Consider the following 20,301-nt stretch of genomic DNA (forward strand, 5'->3'; position numbering starts at 1 on the left):
ACTAGGATTTTCTTTTTCCCTAAAGGCTCACAGTCACATGAATAATTTTTCTCTCCAAGGCTAATTGTTGCATAGGCAGCCTAAATCATAGAATCGTAGAAGAGACTGCAAGGGCCATCCAGCCCAACCCCCTGCCATGCAGGAAAATCTAAATCAAAGCATCCCCAACAGATGGCCATCCAGTCTCTGTTTAAAGACCTCCAAGGAAGAAGATTCCATCCCCCCCCCCCCCAGGGTACCAGAGACTGGCACCATATGTGTACCCATTGGCTACTGTGGTTTCTTTCTTTTCTACAAACTCATCAGAGACTAGCAGCGAATGGCTCAGTGACCAGCATTGGTCCAGGAATCACCACTTTGAGAAGCATTGCTATGGGCTATATTTCTGAGGAAGGCAATGACAAACCACCTCTGAATATTTCTTGCTTTGAAAAAACCTTGTGAAATTTATGCAGTCAACAGAAGTTGACAACTCAAAGGCACATACACATAGGTGGACACGTGTTGCATGGGACGATTTGCAGTGGAGAATGACAGGGGAAGAGGGAATGAAGGAGAGAATTGAGAGAAGAGAGAAAGAAAGAAAAAGATCTAATAAGAAGAAAAAAGAGAGGAATGGCAGAGAGAAATGATGTGAGGCAAAGAAAAATGGATTTCCCACCACCAGGACTAGCTTTCTTGCTTTGTTTAAGCCTCCTCACACACTGCTTGGTCTACCCCAATATGTGACTCTCATTTCAATTTCTCCAAAGGCAGAAATTGGCAACAATCAGGAGTTAAGGGATTTCATGATACCTTAGAGAGATGCACCCTCAGCTGTGCTCCTTTCAAAAAACATCCCCTAAATGCCCCTCATTGTCCTTAGGACATGTCGCGGAGCAATTTACTATGTTTTTGGCCCTCTGTGTGCCATTTCAGTCCAAGAGGGTTTTTTCCCAAATGGTAGTGACATAGAAATTTACTTCCAAATCACTTCCAATTGTGGTTTAAAAGCCTCTCCTCAGCCTAAAACAGTTTAAAAGAGGCAAAATATGTCAACAGTGCATTTCATATATCCTAGGGAGTATCTGGGGGGGGGGGGATTGGGGGGGACAGAGAAAAACTGGGGGGAAATTGGAAAGGGACCTGGGTACTACATGCAGCTTATGTGCCCCATTTTCCTCATTCCCATCCTAAAGGAATAGAGCCTTTGATCTGAGTATGGTGCTTTGCTCATTGAAGCTTAAATAACTCAAAACCATCTTAAGCTATCTTGTGATTTTATCATTAAATCATTGTCCAATATGTCTTTATCCAAATTTTGTTTCTTTTCGGATCTATGAGCAGAAAGCCATAGCAGAAGTTTTGAGCAAATCCTACATTTATATTTGTTCCAGATTCGAAATAGGGAGGCTCTAATAAAATGGTTGTTGAAATTATGGTTAGCTTTAATCTCATCATAAAACAAAAAGGCGTGCCATCCAAACCTACCACCAGAGCCTTCAAGCTTTAACATTTTTTTGTCTTCTGAAACTAACCATTCTCTTAGCCAAGTGAGGCAGCTGTCTTCATAATAAGCCCAGCTTTGGGAAGGCGAAACCTCCCCTGTTCTTTGAATCTTGCAAGGTTTTTAGTTTAATCCTAGGCTTTTTACCAGCCCATATAAAATTTGTTAATTCTTTCTGCCAATCTTTAAAAAAATATTTTTTTTAATTATAGGGATAGCCTGGAACAAGAACAATAATTTGGGCAACACAATCATTTTTACAGTAACTATTCTAACCAGCAATGATAATTTCAGATCTTTCCAATTATTCAAGTCATTTTTAATTTTGGTCCATTTTTATAGTTATTTTTGAATAAATCTAAATCCTTTATTGTCAAAATTATTCCCAAGTATTTTACTCTGTTACTGATACTGAAACCTGTTAATCCTTTTAATGTTTCCTGCTCTCTAATTTTCATATTTTATCATGATAACTGTAGATTTATCTATGTTTATTTTTGGTCCTGAGATCTCTTCAAAATCTTTTAAGTGTTTTATTAGATCTTCAGAGCTGTTATTGGGTCCTCCAAAGTTACGACAATGTCATCTGTGAATGGTCTGGCTTTCAGGCATTCACCTTTATATTTAATCCCTCTAATATTTGTCTCATTTCTTATAGGCATTGGTTTGATCCTTTCTCCATTTATTATTATCTTGCATTCTGAGTGATATATATATAGAGAGACTTAATCCAATTTTTTAAAAAAATTGTCCAATTTTTATCCTAATAAGCATCACCAACATTGTTTCTCAGCTGACACTATTGAAGGCTTTCTCAATGTCAAGGAAGATCAGCGAGAGCCTCCTGTCATTATGTAGATCAAGGTGCTTGGTTAAATTTCCAACGTAACATTATTTTTCTTTTAAATGTCTGTTTGTCAGGAAAGCACACTGATCCTCCCTGATTAGATGTTTCAATACATTTTTCAATCTATTTGCTAAGATACTGTATAAGCAAACAGTTTGTAATCTATGTTCAACAGTGAAATTGGTCTGTAGTTCTTTGATAACTGATGGTAACATTCTTCCTTCAGAATCAAGATGATATTGGCTTCTTCCCAGGTCGGTGGGATCTTGTCTCTTTTGATCATCTTCATTACTGCTAATAGAGGGTTGTTTATTTCATTTTTAATATATCTGGCTGTATATTCATTTGGGTCTGGTGCTTTATTACATTTACCTTCTGGAAAGCTTTGTTTATTTCCTTGATGTGAATGGGCTGATACATCTCTTCCTTACTCCCTGCCTGTATCTTTCTGTGGACTTTCCTTTAACCTTCTATATGTTTTTATCATTGTTATTGGTAAAATAAAAGAATGCTGTTAGGTCTAAAATCATGGATTTTAGAAAGTGAAAGAGTGGGCAAGATACACAAAGGCTTTGCAAATCGACAAAAACTAAAGCAAGGATGGGTTGTGGTTTACATATTGGACTAGGACCCTGGAGATCAGGGTTCAAATCCTTGCTCAGCCATGGAAACCTACTGGGTGATTTTGGGCAAGTCACACTCTCTCTGCCTCAGAGGAAAGCAAAGGCAAGCCCCCCTCTGAACTAATCTTGCCAAGAAAACCCTGTGATAGGTTTGCCTTAGGTCCACCATAAGTTAGAAAGGACTTGAAGGCACACAACAACAACAAAAGCAGGGGCTTGAGGCATACTCCTTTTAATGAAAACATTTGTAGATTAACTTTTCTGTCTTTGTCTTTTTCAGTTTGCTGAGCTTGATTTTCCTCCATTTTGAAAGAAATTGTATATAAAGTTTACTTCCAAGTTAAAAGTTGCATTGAAGGGGGCACTTTCCTGTTTTAGCCTTGCACTGATGGCAATATGAGGCCTACATTTTGTGCTTTAATTTTCTTTTCTTTGCGAGAGTAGCCAAAAATATCAGCCACAGCTGTCTTTGCAAATAAAAGATTAACTGTTGTTTCAGAAATATTTACACTTCCCATTATTCAGCACAGAAGACATAGATGCAGAAACGGGATTCTGGATGGCTGACTTCAGGCTAAAAGTCACTTGCATTTTATCTTCTTCTAAGGTGCGAAATAAAGATGGATGAAAGTAATTCTGGTGCCATACACTGTTTTCCTTCAGTCTGTTCTCTCCTTTTATCGATGAATGACACAGTCCACTGAGACAGGAAATTGTTCCATGCAGGACCCATTGAAATGAATGGGAACTGCATCAGAGCTCATGTGCAGCTCTCATTCATATTAATGGGGCTTATACTGTAGAATGTCCTTGTGCCCAATATCAACATTTCTTCCTATAAAAGGCAACATTAGTTTTTTGCCATTATTTAAAACTGCAGTAGAAGCATATTCACCACGGCTAAGAGTGGAAAGTCTCTGAACTCCATAGTCATCTCAGTAGTAATTTCCTTCTTATCAGATACTTCTGGCCTTGAGCTGCCATGTTGACAAGTGTAAACATGCAATCCCAGGATACGATCTGAAGGCACAAAACATAGATACCTTGCAGTGATGGCTGATGACTTCCATGTCAGCAAGGTGATGAGTCCTCCCTGGGTTTTAATCCAAACTTCGAATTATCTTCCCAAAATTATGAAGCCAGTTCCCTAAATTGGCTGGCACCTTGGCCAGATCCTTTCAAATTGAGAGGTTAAATATGAAGTGGATTCTCCACTACATTCATATTGAAACAATCAACCACCACAACATGTTATTGAAGACAAATAAGTCTGGGCTGGTCAGGGGTTGGACGAGGGACCATTAAAAACCATGTACATTTCTTTGAATTCCAGTGAGCAATAGGCCATCATTTAAATATCCTAGAGAATGTCCCCATTGTAACATCACTTCAGATCATTGAGGGATGTTAAGATGGCAGCCCTCACATGATGACTCCAAACTCCTTTGGTACTGATGGGAATACTACTGTTGTTTCTACCTGACACCTACTACTGAGATTGCCTGGCAGGACTGATAGAGTGGCCACCGATCAAGGAGCCAAGAACTCTTCTGGCATTAAGAAACATTGCCCTCTGCCTCTACTGCAGCCAGGTCCTGGATTAGATGGGCAAAGCAGAACCTTTAGTTTCCATCTCCTGCTTTATCTACCCTTCCAAGGATAGTGGAGTAGGCCTACTGTTAGGAAGAGTGAAGCAACTGCCTTATCTGGACAATGCTAGTGGGATGCCTGCAGAACCTGCTGTTCTATCTCTTGCTTTAAGACCCTTCACCATTCTTCCTGAGACTCCCTCACCATTTCTATCTTCCCAAGTTGACTTCCCAATGTGGGCAATGCTTCCCTATTTCCTATCTGATATGTCTCCGTGTTTTTGCTGCTTGTCTTCTACTAATAACTCACAGACAATATCACTGGAAAACTTATCTAGAAGAGAGGCAGCTCATCATGATACACATCAGTGGCACTGCTCCTGGACTGAAGCATATGCCTCTTCATGAGCATGGTCTCTTCCAATTCTATGATTCTAAGCAAGGGCCTGGGCAAATAGTCACTGAAAGGTAGCGAGAAAATGAGGATCAGTGCTGTACTGCACTCTCTAAGCCAGTGGTTCCGAATGCCGCGACCTGTTAATAAGTTCCTTATGTTGTGGTGACCCCCAACCATAAAATTGTGATGTCTCAGTTCCTAAGACCATCAGAAATATGTGTTTTCTGATGGTCTTAGGCAACCCCTGTGAAAGGGTTGTTCAACTCCCAAAGGGGTCACGACCCACAGGTTGAGAATCGCTGGTGTAAGCTCTCTTTCTGCTCCCAGGTGCCATGGAGAATGATCTCCCATCTGTAGTATTGAAGTATTCAGTTGCCAGTATGTGGAATCAGGTGTGAGCTCTTTCTTTGCTTCAGACACCAACATGTCCTCTGTCTGTTCTAGGTGTAAGAGTATGAACTGAAGGTGAAAGAGAGCAATGTTTTTAATGCACCAGTCTCCAAAACTGGTAACCAGAATGATATCAAAGAAATGGATTGATGGGAACCAGCTGTTAAATACATTCATAGAAAAAATGTAGTCCAGTCTCCCATGACTGACTTTATTTAAGTAACAGTGCAGACTAGATGTTTAGGTCTTCAAATACGCCATAGATTCCCTTCTTGCAATGTGCTACATTGCACTGTAAAATCTGAGAAGGCATTGTTTTGGGGGGTAGGGATTCTGTTTGCTGAAGCTAGACTGACAGCCAGTATTTTTCTCTTTGTAGATATGGCGGGGGCAGGTAAGGTAATTGTGATGAAAATAATTAAAAGGACCAGATTTGCCGCAATAGGGAATTTGCCACTTTATTTAAAGTGCTCTTTCCTATTTTGTATTGGGTATACTTATGAGACTTTTGTGAGTTAAGATGTTTTTTTATTTAATTTAATTTATTTTATTTTTTTGTTATTTATTTAAGTTGCTATGTTTTAAAAAGCAATGGCAGTGTAATTCCCACAGGCTGTATGTGCATGTATACGACACATAATAAAGACTATAATAATAAAATACAATAAAAAGGAACCACATGAACAGCAAGTCAGTGCCTGGCACATCAGGTCACAATCAAACTCAAAGCTATTTCCAGTTGCTGAATATGACAAGTGATTTCAGGTTGATGAGTATCACATTAAAACCCTTCCTATTGTCTTGAATGTCTTTATAGGATGTGGCTTTACAGCTTCAATATGCTGAATAAGTTTTAAAAATTAAAAACGTTACAGCTACATGAAAATATGGAGACATTAAGTTATTTCCAGTGTGCTACTTTAGAGAGAATAAGATGGGGAGTGCCAGTAAATTAAAATTATCCCAGCACAGTTGCCAATGGGAACAGACATAAAATACCCAATTTAACCTACTGGTGTGTAAATAGCAATAGCTATGATCCATTCTTGCCAAGATTAGGAAGCGAAGCTTGAAAAGGTTGATTTTTTAAAAAAGCACTTCCCCCAAACCACCCACAATAACATAGTAATAATCTTTGATAACAGCCAGTTTCAGAACCTACAAATAAGATGAAAATCTCCCTCTGAAATATAGCACAGCACTGTAAAAGTGGGATAATATTTTAAAAGGTTTCCCCCACAATGGAATTGGTAGAAAATTGTAGAGAGAAAAAGCCTTGGGGAAATGTACATCTGGATACAAGTGACTATTTTTCCCCATATTGTAAACTCTGTATTAGCAAAACCCTACACCAGACCTGTGATAAAATCCTTCTGACCACTTACTTGGCAGGATGATATAGATAAGAAAGCTCAGTTTGCTTATTTATATATCTCCGCTGATTAGAGCAGAAATGAATTTGGTCCAAATAGTTCTGCTAGGGTTGAAAGTTCACCACATATTTTTTGAGTGCTTGCCACATGTTTGGTGTCTATGAAACTGCGTTAACTGCCCTGGCTCAGTGGTAGGGAATCCTGGGAATTGTAGTTTATCGTGGCACCAGAGCTCTCTGACAGAGAAGGCTAAATGTCTCACAAAACTACAGTTCCCAGAATTCCCTAGCATTGAGCCAGAGCAGTTAAAGTGGTGTCAAACTGGATTATTTCTGCAGTGTGTTTTGGACCTATATATATCAGCAAGTTCCAGGGAACTTGATTTCAACACATGATATTTACGAATAAATATTTGCAAGTGATTATTGATGCTGATGCTGATTTCACAACTGTTTTAATTATTATTTATGATTTCACATTTTTTCAAAGAGTCTTTTTTTAGAGTCTAAAAGATAAAGTATAAAAAGGGAAAGGAATAGAGAAGAAGAGAAAAGCAATTAATGAAACAACTGTAGCACAATGTGTTTGGCAATACTGCAACTGTTGCAGCAACAAATATTTCACACAGGAGAACTACTGGGACTGCCACACAATTGGGAGCTATTGACAGTTTTTCCACATCAATGAAAAAAGATGCCCTAATCAAACTTGGCGTACACCATAGCTATGGGTCAGAGGCCAAGTCATGCGATAAGTATTGCCAAAGGAGCTATTGATGACTATAATTGTGGTTTAAATACCATGTGTAGCCATCTACATAGTGAGCATTCAAACACACTCACACAGTGACATGCACACACACCTTCAGCAGTCACATACAGTATGGTGACTTCCATGTCAGTGGAGTGGTGACTCTGCACTGAGTTTTAGCATGCACTACAAAGGTGCTGAGTTCTTTCCACTCAAATAGGGAGAGTGTTAGTATCTTTAATGGTTAAACTACAACCTGGAGTCAGTTCACCATGTCACTGACATGGGAGTCACCAGCCGCCTCTGACTGCAATCTGAAATGCTATAACCAAGCAAAAATTTTGCCAACTGATTTCTTGTTTTGCCCATCTAAGGGAATTGGGCAGCCCTCAGCAGAACAAGACAGTCATATGCAAAAAAGGAAGGAAGGAAGGAAGGAAGGAAGGAAGGAAGGAAGGAAGGGGGGGAGGGGGAATCCTGAGAATCTTTATGGACCCTTGACCTGTGGTAAGCTCCAGTGTGGACAGGCTCACAGTATCAGCCGACAGAGACCCTTCACTCCATTCCTTGCTTCCAGATTGGAACAAGATAGTTCCCAATGTTCCCTGGCACTTCAGAGCTGGCTTGGCCTTATCTTTTCACAGTGTACTGGGACGTGGCTTACTTTTGATTACTGAGTGTTCCTTGCACTGGTCCCAACTGCATGCTTTTGGCATTCTTGGAAGTAGATTGTGGGAGCCAATCAGCATCTAATTTTAGGAGCTCTCCACTTCGATTTGAGACTCATCAGCTTCTAGTTTACCCCACTCACCCTTTGTTAAAGAGCATATCTTCCCCCCTCCCCCCACACACCTCCCTTCAAGGTTTGCTTTTCTTTCTAGTTTTATCTCCTCGCTGTACACTCTAGCTCGCATTACTGCAATTTAAATGATAAGAAGTCACCACAACTCTCCAGGGAGTGAGTCTGAATATAAAAGTACTATTTATGTATTACAAGTATTTTCAGCTGATTCTCAAGAGACTCATATCTGGAGCGCCCAGGGAAGCCTCTCCCACCCTCATTTTAATGTATAGAATGAGTCACTTCATTACGTAGTTTGTTGTTGTTGGGTGCCTTCAAGCTGTTTCAGGCTTATGGTGATCCTAAGCTGATTCTATCATGGGATTTTCTTGGCAAGATTTGTTCAGCCTTGGTTTTCCTCTGTTGTACCGGTCATCAAAATGCCTCAGAGCATTTTCGTCTCACAATTGCTTTCTGAGATCGAGACCTTTGATTCTTTCCCTACAGCACTTACACTAATGCTCCAGGATTCAAACTGGACTATACTTTCTTGCCCATAATGCACCACAGCATCATTATAGATCATGATGTGTAATGCTGGCTCACCTAGCCATGATATCTATGGTTGGGGAAAATGTGTAGTTGCTAGGCAGTTGTAGCATCCTTACCTGGCTCTTTCCACCTGGCAAAATTGGGTATGTAGTACTGCAACATTTGGGGAGCAACTGGCTAGAACATCTATGGTGGGAGTACATTAGTATTGCTGCCTCTGGGCAATTCAGAAAGGAATAAAGATGTTACAGTTATTGCCTCGCAACCACATAGTGTTCTGTTCTCAGGCCTAGTTCTACTATTTTGTGCATGGAAAAGGCTGAATAATGCTCTCAACAAGCAAAAACTATGATCTTATCCCAATATGAAATGGGCAATAGCAGAAATTTTAAATTTTCCATTTTAGGGATTGACAAGAAACTTTACCCTGAATGATCTATTACAGAAAATCTCCGTTTTCTGTATGGAAATTTTCTGTAGGAGATCATTCATGGGATTATGATCTCCAAGAAAGTGATATTCATGAAAACACAGATCTTTGTGCCTTTTGAGGTTGATCTGTATGGGCATTTAGATGTGGTCCTTCCTCACAGGTACTTCACCACTTCAGTTTCACAAGGCAGCATCTATCTGCAAGCACCCCATAAGCATTACAGAAAGTGTGAAAACATGAAAAAAACTAGCCTTTCAGTTTTCCCACTTTCTGTAATGATTCTTTTTTAAATTGATATATATTTTTGGGTGGGTTGGGTTCATTATTTCTGCATGCATGAGGCAGTGTTGAGAGAGAAGGCAGAGGAGGTGAGGCTGATGTGTTGAGTAGGAATTCCTAATTTTAGTCTGTCTTTTGGTTTTTTCCAGCAAGAGAGTCAGTGCTCAGCAATGAATCTTCACTCTTGATAAGTGCAAACAGGTGGGAAGCACTAGGAGTCAGCTTTCCTGAATTTAGATATGTCAGCAGCTCAGAGTAGTTAACATTTTTATGACAAGATGAGCAGATATATTTCAAGATGGGGGAAATGTATAGTCTTATAAAAGTGATGACTGAATATCCTACTTCTTCCTCCTCTTGCTGCTCCCACTCCCCTCTTAGACCCTATTTGACAGATTCACACACAACAAATTAGACAAACCACAGTAGGATTCATCATATGATGAGGCACAGTGAAATGCTTGCCTCATTCAATAGATTTTGGGTGGCATATGGTTGGTTATTTGTTCTGTATTTTAAAAAAAAATTGCCATGAAGCAGAGGGAACCATTTATGAGATATTCTGTGTCAAAACAACTTAACTGGTCCAGGGTATTACATGCTTTGACTTTAACAGCAGGTGTTGAAGATGGCATGTGCTCTCTGTCTCAGGGAGCAAAACATCTTGGAACCCCCATTTGGCCAGAATAAATATTTGGTCTGAGTGCCATTTTAATTCTGATTGTTTATCTTTTGTCTGATCAGATATTCTTGCAATAATTGAATTGCTGCTCCTGGCCAAACCTGGCACGAGGAATTTCCAATTCCTGGATTTAATCTTCTTGTACAGATTTTGGTTTGTATTCCAAAGTCAGGGTTAAGTGACATGGAAAATAGCTTTGCATGCTGGATCAGGGCCAGATAATGACCACTGTATCAAAATGAATTTGAGGTTGATGGATGAAGCAAAGTACTCTCATCCCCCCACATTTGCAGCTTTGACTTTTGTGGATTTGATTATTCACAGATTTTATTAATATGTTATCTCTAGAATATCTAGTTCCTCCAGCGCAACTCTATGGTCATTTTAACCAAAAGTCACACTGAAGGAGCTAGAGATTCCTAGAAATAACACTCCACTAGGCATTTGTAGCTCCTTCAGCACAATTCTATGGTTAATGTCTGGCAGATGTTGCCCTGGAAGACCTAGAAGTTCCTAAAGAGATGTTCTCTCAGGTAAAAACATAGTGTTTTTGTTATTTGTACTTTTTCCACATTCATGGGGTCCTATGCCCCTAACCTCAGTGAATGTGGAGGGAGAAGTGTAATTTATATAAAAGATGTATTGGTGAGTAATGGATGTAGCAGGTGATTTGTAGCAGAGAACAGCTCACTCATCTTTTGGTCAATGGAAGCTGGAAATTCTCACATTTAGTGATGGAACAGTTCTCTAGAACCACCAGTTTTGCCCCTGGGCAACAGTAGCTCCCCAGGCTTTTATCATGCTTTTCCCATCTCTATCTCAATACAAGACAAAAAGGGTAGCCCCAACCAGCAACCTGTTATAGAAAAAGTTCAGCAAAGAAAGTACTTGGGGACTAGCTCTACAAAAATCTTATTCCTTATAGAGAAGCTGACAGAAATTATTTTTAGATCAACACAACCATCTGTACTTTTGGACTCTGGGGTGTAAAGTGTTGCTCTAGAGACTGCCCTGGTGAGAGCCTTCTCTTCAAAACCTAATACCACATAGCTGCGTATAAACAACAACAGAAGTTTTTTTGTGGGATTTTTGGGCTATGTGGCCATGTTCTAGAAGATTTTCTTCCTGACGTTTTGCCAGCATCCATGGCTGGCATCTTCAGAGAATGAAGACAACAGAAGCTTTTGCAGAAACCTTTTTTTCCAGCATTACACCTTCTCATCACTGTGACCTTAAATATGCAGAAATGAATTGCTTCAGTGCATAAGAGAATCCATAGAGAGCCTACCATTGTCCTGATGAGTTGCTTTGACCCTGGAGATGACTGCACACGTATGCACATTCCTCAGTGTAAGCATACAAGGAATGGAATGACTTGTACTCTTCTGGACATGCTATCTTACTTTGTCCCATTGTTTTGTTTTGTTTTTCCTCCACAGATTACACCTGGCAGCAAGGCAGCCCAATCCCAGATGAGCCAGGGGGACATGGTGGTAGCCATTGATGGAGTCAACACAGATGCCATGACCCACCTAGAAGCCCAGAATAAGATAAAATCAGCAAGCTACAACCTGGCTCTCACTCTTCAGAAGTATGTGGTGATATGTTATTATCCATGTAACATGTGTGTGTGTGTGCATGCAAGCATGCATTCCCCCCCCCCCCCGCCATGAGAAGATAGTTGAATGTATGATGTTATAGGCATAATATTCCATTCCAGAAGCACGATATTCAGGTTTCTTGTATTTCCTGTATTTCTCCTTCTTTCTTGAAAACATCATATATGAAATGCAGCCTTCAAATCACACAATAATGAGAAGCTTCGGGCACAGTCACACTTTTTTTTTGGGATGAGTAGAACAGGGGAGATTTGATGATGCAGTACCTAATCAAAATTTCTACTGTTTACTCCAACTGAATTTCTCTGTGGCAATTTAACCCCGATCAACTTCACATTACCATTTGTATCGATTTAAAATGGAGCTGCCATTTTAATTGTTCTGGGTTATTTTTAACTGTTAATCAAAAGATGCACATCTATGTCACACTGTTTGGGGGAATCCTCCCCCCCCCCCCATCAGCCTCGGAGAATGGCAGTGGCAAGTCCCTCTGAAGAAACCTTGCCAAGTAACCCTGGGATAGATTAGCCTTGGGAGGAGTCATACTCTCTCAGCCTCAGAGGATGGCATTGGCAAGCCCCTCTGAAGAAATCTTGCCAAGTAACCCCCAGAGATAGGTTAGCTTTGAGGGAAGTCACACTCTCAGTCAAGAAACCCCCACAGGTTTAAAGACAGGGTATAAATGAAATGTGTGCGAGAGCTTTGTTTGCACCGATTTGGGAGCAGAGTCTGTTGCAGTTTTATTTCTGAGGAAAGAGGAAAAAATTACCCCTAACCCCCAGCCCCGATCGATCAAATCATGTGCACCTTTGTCATATTGGTGATGCCAGTGTTTAAAGGTGCTGTCTCCTGCAACCATGCAATAGCAAAAGTGTACTAAGCTGACAAAAAAAAAGCACACTATCTAATGAGACCTTCCCAGGAGAAACCCCTTCCTGGCTTTGGCTGGCAAGGAGAGAGCAAAGGGGTGGGCATGATTTACCCCCTGCACATTAACCGCTCCCTTCTTGTGCTCCAAACTGAATCGACAGAAAGTTCCCAATGGCAGCTGGTAAAAAAAGGCTGGTTATTTTGAAAAGACATGCTGAAATCTCCATTTCCAAAAGAACCGAGTTAAGGGGGATTTGCGCCGCCACCACAACCACCACCCCAGAATTCGGGTCTGGAAAACCAGTGCAAGTGTGAACGACCCCCCTTAGAAAAACAGGAAGAAAGGTGAACTTGTACACCCTGTTCTTATGTTATAAGGTATCACTTGAAGCCACTTTGGATGGTACACTTAGTGTGTGTGAGAACCTCCAGGTATCCAAAGTTACATGTCTTTGGTATGTTTGAAGAATCTAGGCATGATTCAAGTAATATTAGGAAAGTTCCAGATGGGGTTGCCAATTCCGGATCTTCACAGACCCTGTGGTTTCCAGACTAAAACCTGAGACCTAGGGACAGCCCTTGTTGATATCATTAAGAGTTATGCAGTAAGTACCAGTCACAGCATGTCATTCACACAGAGGGAGGGAGGAGAGAGAGGAAAAAATACAAGGGGGAATATATTTTTGTGTTTTGAAATGAAGACAGATATGTTAGCTAAGGGACTGTTCTCAAATCAGGGTGAAATGAAAGGATTATTATTTTTCACTCAGTTGGGGAGATGGGATGAGGAGCATTTAATCTATCCTATTTGCTCCTGGCCAGAAAGTGGATGCAGAACAGAAGGTGAGCTCTAGTGCCACAATTACTGGGAGGGAAGAAGGTGATTAGCTAAATACTTGGAGTCCCCCAAGAAAGTTTTTGCAAGTTGCAGCAACAAAACAATTAAGCCTTAAAAACTGTAGCAAGCAATTGTAGCAATTGATAAAGATTGGGCTCTGGTGGTAGAATATTGTGAAAATATCTGGAAGGAGGAGTTGATATAAAATGAGAATTAAAGAAAGTTGTATAATAAATCCATCACATGGGACTATTATAATATACTGTAGAGACATGAAAAAGATTATTATATCCCCAGAAGTCAATGTATATAAGGATCAAGTTCCAGAAAATTAGGGAAACTATAGGAAGATTATTGTTTTGAGTTATGTGTATACTAGTTTAGGTTTGTTCCTTATTGTTTGGATGTATTTAACACAGATTACAACTTTCTTTGAGCACAGTCAGCACATGAGGCAAATGGCAGCTCAAGACAAGTAACTAATCTTCAGAGCCTGATTTGATTAACCTGAATAAGGCTTTGTCCTCTTCAAAAAATTCATGCATTTTGAAAGTACTGTATAATCAAGAAAATTTTGTGTCAGGAGTAGTGTTTGTGTTTTGTACCAGGTCACATGATTTAAATGTAATGTCTCCAGTGGTGCTTTATATCTGGTCAGAGGATCTGCCTATCAAGCACAGAATTGTCTACTCTACTAACACAACCAGTTACATGATTTTTTAAAATAGCAATGGCAGCAATTGTACCTGCGGCCTTTGGCATAAAAAGCATTATTACTGAGCTATTATTCCTGAGTTATTATTCCTATCTCAACATGGTGCATTTCTTATATTCTAGCATTTTTTTCATTACATTAAGAATCTGAGATGGTAAGAATCTTAAAGAAGAGTAACAAAGTTGAAGTAGATAGGGTTAGAAATGTGAAAAGTAATCTCTTTTTATGCTCTTTTTAGCTAGAAGCCTAAGGGCAATGGCAAATCCCCTCTGAACAAATCTTGCCAAGAAAATGCAGTGCTGGGTTTGCCTTGGGGTCACCATGGGTCTGAAACAACTTGAAGGAATACATCAACAAATTGTACTGCTACTTATGTTACCTTTAAATGCTCAAGAGTTGCCAGATTAAATTCTTACTAGTGGATTTGATGGAATTTACTTTCTGAGTTTCTGCTAGGGTGACACCAAATGCAAACTGTGTAGTAGTAAGTGATGTAGCTCTGACCTTGCATGTCCACTTCTTATTGCTTCCTGGGCCAGGAAAAATTATACCACTGCAACATTTTGGGTGTTATCCTTGTTCTTTCCTTGTCCTACAAGAATGCTGCAGGCCCAACCATGTCATCCAGAACCTGCTCTGGCTCCTCTTCTGCTTTAGTTCTGCCTAGGGAGCAAGCGTTTCCAAAGCCAACATTGGATGGCCCAGCTTAGGCCTACTCACTCTGAGAAGCTGGGGAAAACTAACATAGCATACAATGTTTATGACTGTTTATAAACTGATAGTGACTGACAAGTTTGTATTAATGGTGATTTTTAATAAGGGATATGAGAATCAGGTAAACATATCCCTTAAAACATATCCCTTATTTTACCCAAGGATTTTTAAGCACTGTAGTCACAATTAGACTGTAGTCTTCTGGAACTAAAGAAGATAGCAACTTAGGATGGACTGCTGTAGGTCTTCCATTCAGCTGCTGACTTTCTGTTCTCCAGAGGTCATATCTTACTGACTGGACAAATAACATCCATTTCAAAAAGTAGTGGATTTGAAAGCAGTTTCATTTTTCATGGGGTACATATATTGACCTGGTTTGGCAGTCAAACTAAATTAGTTTAAGAAGTCAAGAATGAGCTAGAGAGAACAATGTGCTCAGGTTTCCTGTTTTTCTCCAGCATGTGGAGCAATTGGGAAGTTTTTGCTTCCATTTTAGAGTTAATTGGAGTTTACTATGCCATTTGATTCTGGGAAATTCTGGTTAATACAAAGACAAGCAAACCTTTTTAGCTTTTAAAGTGAGAGGTGCCTGCACACTACTAGCAGCAGGAACCATTCTTTTCAATTACTTTAAACTGGGGAAAAAAATGACCACCTGTTTCCAGTCTATGGATAACCAATAGGCATATAAATAGCAATCCCCCACCCCTGGCAACATACATGCCTTATTAGTTGCTTTTCATTGAGAATATGTTTCTACAGACCTGAGCCAGTGAATTGGTGACCAGGGGGTCGGGTAGGGAGAGAAGCTCTCTGATCTTTTTTTCATTTTCCTCCAACTCACCTTTTGTACAAGGAGAACAGATCTGTGTGGACCCAAGCACGAGTTAAAGCAAATCCACACAAAAAAGGAAAGCCTGGGTTTATCTGCCTGATCCAGCATTATCCTCCCTAGCAGCAGATGCAGAGGTGAATGTGTACTGTTGGTGACCTTCTTCTCCCACCTCCCCTCCAGCCCAAGATACAAAACCCTTTGCAGTTTCAAGGAGCCAAAGGGTTTCATGGAAAAATCTCCCCTTCTCATCTTTAAAGACAGCTTTCAAAGAGGCTGGATAAATGACAGCCTGATCCTGAAGCTTACTGCCAGAACATTTGTAGCAGTTTTAGCATGTCATCAAGCACGATTTTATACTGCCATTGCAGGATTTTCACTATGCTGTCATAAACCTTTAGAATGAACAGGACTAGTTGTTAGCAGACCAACCCACGTCACTGCAGAACTCAGTAGCATGATTTCAACTGCAACCTACAAAAGTGAGATTTGTCCTTGTGCCAAAGGATTCTCTATTTATGTGGGGTGAGATAGAGAACAATTTTCTTGTTGAAGTCTGCATTATGTCAATCAAAACCCTGCCAGTTATAGGCAGGCCAGAGCCCCCACTAGACAGAGCTACTGTATGTATGCAATCTTTGTTGAATGTGCAATTGGAAGGAAGGGCATTTGCACCTTGGCATCCATCTTCTTCCATTGAAGCAAACAGCATCAGCTTTGTAATTGGAAACAGAGCAGGATGGAGTGGATGAGATGAATAACTGAGAGCAAGGCCAAAGACGAAGAACAGGCATAGCTTGGCTATAAGTCTAGGATGCATCTACATTCCAGGTACACTCTGTATTTTGCTCTGGATCTAACCCAGATTCACTATGTGAGCACAGAATGTTCCAGCATGAAGGCAATGTGAGATGCTGTGCTGTCCAAATGTTTGGCCATGCCAACAGTGCATCAGCACTGGTACCTATCTTCCTTGGGGCCACTACTGTTGACTTGCTAACCAAGCAACTTGCTGGCGATGTCGCCTTCTGATGAGGCCAGAATGGGGTGCCAAGCCAGAACCTCAGATGTTCTGACCTCACCAGAAGCAACATCACTAGCAAGGCTCTCCCAGGGAGCTGCATGGCCAGTGAGGTAGCAGCAGCAATCTCAAGGAGGCTTTCCAATGCTGTGAGGGGAGAAAATGGCAATACCTGCTAGCACCAATCTGTCCCAGCGGATGTTTGTGATGTGTGGATAGCTTGATCACCCTAAATCCAACCTGATCCAGCTGTCCACACTTCAAAAACACTGAGGTCATGCTGGAGTTTCCTGGAAGCCCCAGAGTAACCTGTGGGTTTTCTTAAGTCAGAATAAGAGCTAAAGGAGGTGGTTTTGCTGCAAAACTGGCCATACATTGTCTGAACTGATCTTACCAGGTTCTATGTGATTACTGTTTTTTCCCCTGTGCCCTTTGTTATTGAAAATATAATGCACAGCTATGTGCATGCTACTTTTCAGTTTAGTATAGTTAAATTGTGATTGAAATTAGTATTATAAAGCCCTAAATTTGCAATAAAGAACAGTTTACCACAATGAACATATAAAGGTTTGTGAACAGATGCCTATACAACTCATGACACACCACAACAAAGAGAACCTGCCATCTCCCTGTGACAAGCCACTCCTTCCATTCCTTTGGGGAGACGGCTTGTAGTGATTTCTGTGCTAGGGCTCTTCCAATGAGGGGAAAAATACAGGTGCATGGTTTACTGAGGTGTCCTGTGCACAGAAGGAAAAAATTCACCTTTCTGAACTTTTTTTGTAAATTGATATAGTGTTATAATGCAGAAGTGCCTTTTCATTGCTATATTATAACACTCTAACTAATGATAATGATAGTGATTATAATAGAAAGGATTAAAAGAGAACTGATTTTTTTTTTTTAAAAAAAAGAAACAACCAAGAGCTATAAAAACAAATAACACAATCTCCTGACACTTTTGTCCCATCCGGTGAGCCCACAGACAAGCAGAAAAATGGGTTTTATTGAGTGGCTGGTTGACAAAACATCCATGGCATTCAGTTTGGTAGGTCACATGTTGTTTGGGCTTGGATCAATCAAACCAGTATAGGTTTATAGATTGTATATTTGAGCACTGTGGATGTAAAACTTTAGTGACAACGGGCTTTTTTCCCTCACTGCTTGGAATGCCAAAAAAGATGAGGTCCACCTTTATGAGATCTAAAACTCTAGACATCTGCACTCCCGGTGAAAAATGATTTCCCTGAGTTGTGGCTAGCTCCCAACAGCAATGACATTTCCTTTTATTGATTTTGACTCTGACACTTTCATGAGCCTTATTTACAATCCTGGTTCCTATTGAGTTTGGCACTCCTCTCTTTTATTACTATTCTTATAGCCTACTCCTACCAGCTACAGTACCAATAGTTAAGCAGATTTACTCCCCTGCTACTGCCACTACTGCAGCAGCTGCTACAGTTAGAATGGCTTAAATTATTCTATGCACCATTACAATGGTTGAAATATTATGCATCTTTATTTGTTTGTTTTCCCAGACCAAGAGAACATAGCATCTTCTTTGCAATGAGGTGGATGTTGTCCACAATTTATAAGATTAAAGCAGCAGCATAAACTTGGGTAGGAAAACTGCACAAAGGAAGCAGTTTGATCTCACTTTGTCAACCTTGGCTCTCTTTAGTGGAATCCTGTTATTTGCAGTTGAGTGAGAAAGCCTCTATTGCACTCCACTGAACTATAGCACTAGAGGTCTCTGGCAGAAAATTCTACGTACTTCACCAAACTACAGATCTCAGGATTGCATATGCTCAGAGCCATGGTTGTTAAAATGGAATCAAGCTACTAAGGCCCCTTCCCACTGGCCCAGTTAACGTGGGTGGAACTGGGTAGATCCGGATGCCCCTCCCCTGAATCTCTCCGTTAGCAAGTGCCCACTACGATTGAGGGGCATTTTAACCCGAATGCCTTATCGGGTTTAACTTGAGGGCGCCTGCTGTCAATCAAGTAATCGTCATAGGTGACGTTTGCAGGGGCATCAGAAGTGTCCTCCCCTCCTCCTCTTTTTTAAAGAGCCAGGCACAAAATGCCCCAAAGTGCGCACCTTTTGTCAAATAAACCTCTTTGTGTGTATCGGGGGGTGCAGGTTATGATCTCCCCCTGGCCCCATTTTCAACCCCAAAATGCAAGTTAATGCATCCAGTATTCCCCATTCCTTGCCACCCCAGAATGCCTCATACACAGGTAATAATAATAATAATATCAATAATATTAATTCCTCACCTCGGAATGCCAGAAAAGGATGCATTTTTTTGCTCTCTCTAGGCTACCCCTGAATTCCTAGCAAAAGCTGTATCAATTTGTCAATTTACATAATTGGAAAGAGAAGCATTACATTCAATTGGTAACATTCATCCAGCAGTCATTCCAAAGGAAATAATAGCCTGCCCTAGCAAAAGCTGTATCAATTTGCCAAGTTGCAACATTACATTCAGTTTGTAACATTCATTCGCAATCCAGCTGTCATTCCAAAGGAAAGACTATGCGCATAGAATAGACAGAGAAAAATACATTTAAAAGAATACACATCAAAGGGAAAAGGTCCCTGATGGATAGGAGAGGCTTGTCTTGCTCTGCCCCCCCCCCCACCTGCCCTGAAATGACCCTTGCTCCTGCTCACCATCTATCTATATATCTATATCTATATATTGCCAAGAACATGCACATTTTTTGCCAAAAATAATTTAAAAAAAATACACATCAAAGGGAAATTATCAGAAATAGAAGAGGCTGCTTCTGCTGCAGCTGGATTTCCCTACATGCCCCAGCGTAGCCCCACAACCCAATTCCCCCTGGAAATCCTCCTCCTCCTCCTTCTTCCTTCAGACCCTCTCCTTCCTCGGGGAGGCCCATTGACTCTTTCCCCCAGCTCCTTCATCCTCCTCCTCCTCTTCCTCCTCCTCCTTCATCACTTTCTCCACCCCCCACCTCTCTCTGACAGCTCTCTGCAGCCCAAAAGTCACCCCTTTGCATCCAGATTCAGCTCTTTCCTCCTCATCCTCCTCCCTCCCTTCTGATGATGGGAGGGAATGCCCTGCCCTTTGCCCACCCTCTGACCTAAATCCCTCCCTCAATTTGCCCCGGTCATGATTGGGGGCAAGTTCATATTCCACAGAACCCGGGGTTTCTCAAAAGAAACGCTATTTGCGCCGATTTCTTTTAACCCGCTCTAAGGGGCATTTGCCACAGAACGGGTGTGCAAGCCTCTGATTCGCTTGTGGGGGCTTCAGAGTGAATATGAACTTCACGTGCAAGAATCGATTTCATAACTGGGGTAAATTGTAATGTGAATGGCCCCTAACTGTGCAGTATAAATACACTGCAAACACACTGGATTTCCTCCATTGGCAGTATTGCTGAATCAGATGACCCTTGGGATTCTTTTTAGGGTTCCTCTAGGGTTCTATGGATTGGATGTATGTCCTGTATCTTGAAAGCAGAGACCATGTGCTT

The 20,301-nt window shown here is 40.8% G+C and overlaps 1 protein-coding gene across 8 annotated transcripts in view; it reads left to right on the top strand.

Annotated features, from left to right (window-relative positions):
* The window catches only part of LDB3 (LIM domain binding 3), a 191,317-nt gene that overhangs the window by 72,430 nt on the left and 98,586 nt on the right, over positions 1-20,301 (top strand). For all 8 annotated transcript variants that reach the window (XM_089510600.1, XM_089510599.1, XM_089510606.1 and 5 more), the window contains one exon: positions 11,622-11,773. In XM_089510600.1, the coding sequence (XP_089366726.1) occupies positions 11,622-11,773 (152 nt within the window). The remainder of the gene's footprint in view (positions 1-11,621; positions 11,774-20,301) is intronic.

This window comes from Sceloporus occidentalis, unplaced genomic scaffold (genome assembly GCF_023333645.1).
Source record: "Sceloporus occidentalis isolate IW3139 unplaced genomic scaffold, rSceOcc1.0.p SCAF_2, whole genome shotgun sequence".
NCBI lineage: Eukaryota > Metazoa > Chordata > Lepidosauria > Squamata > Phrynosomatidae > Sceloporus > Sceloporus occidentalis.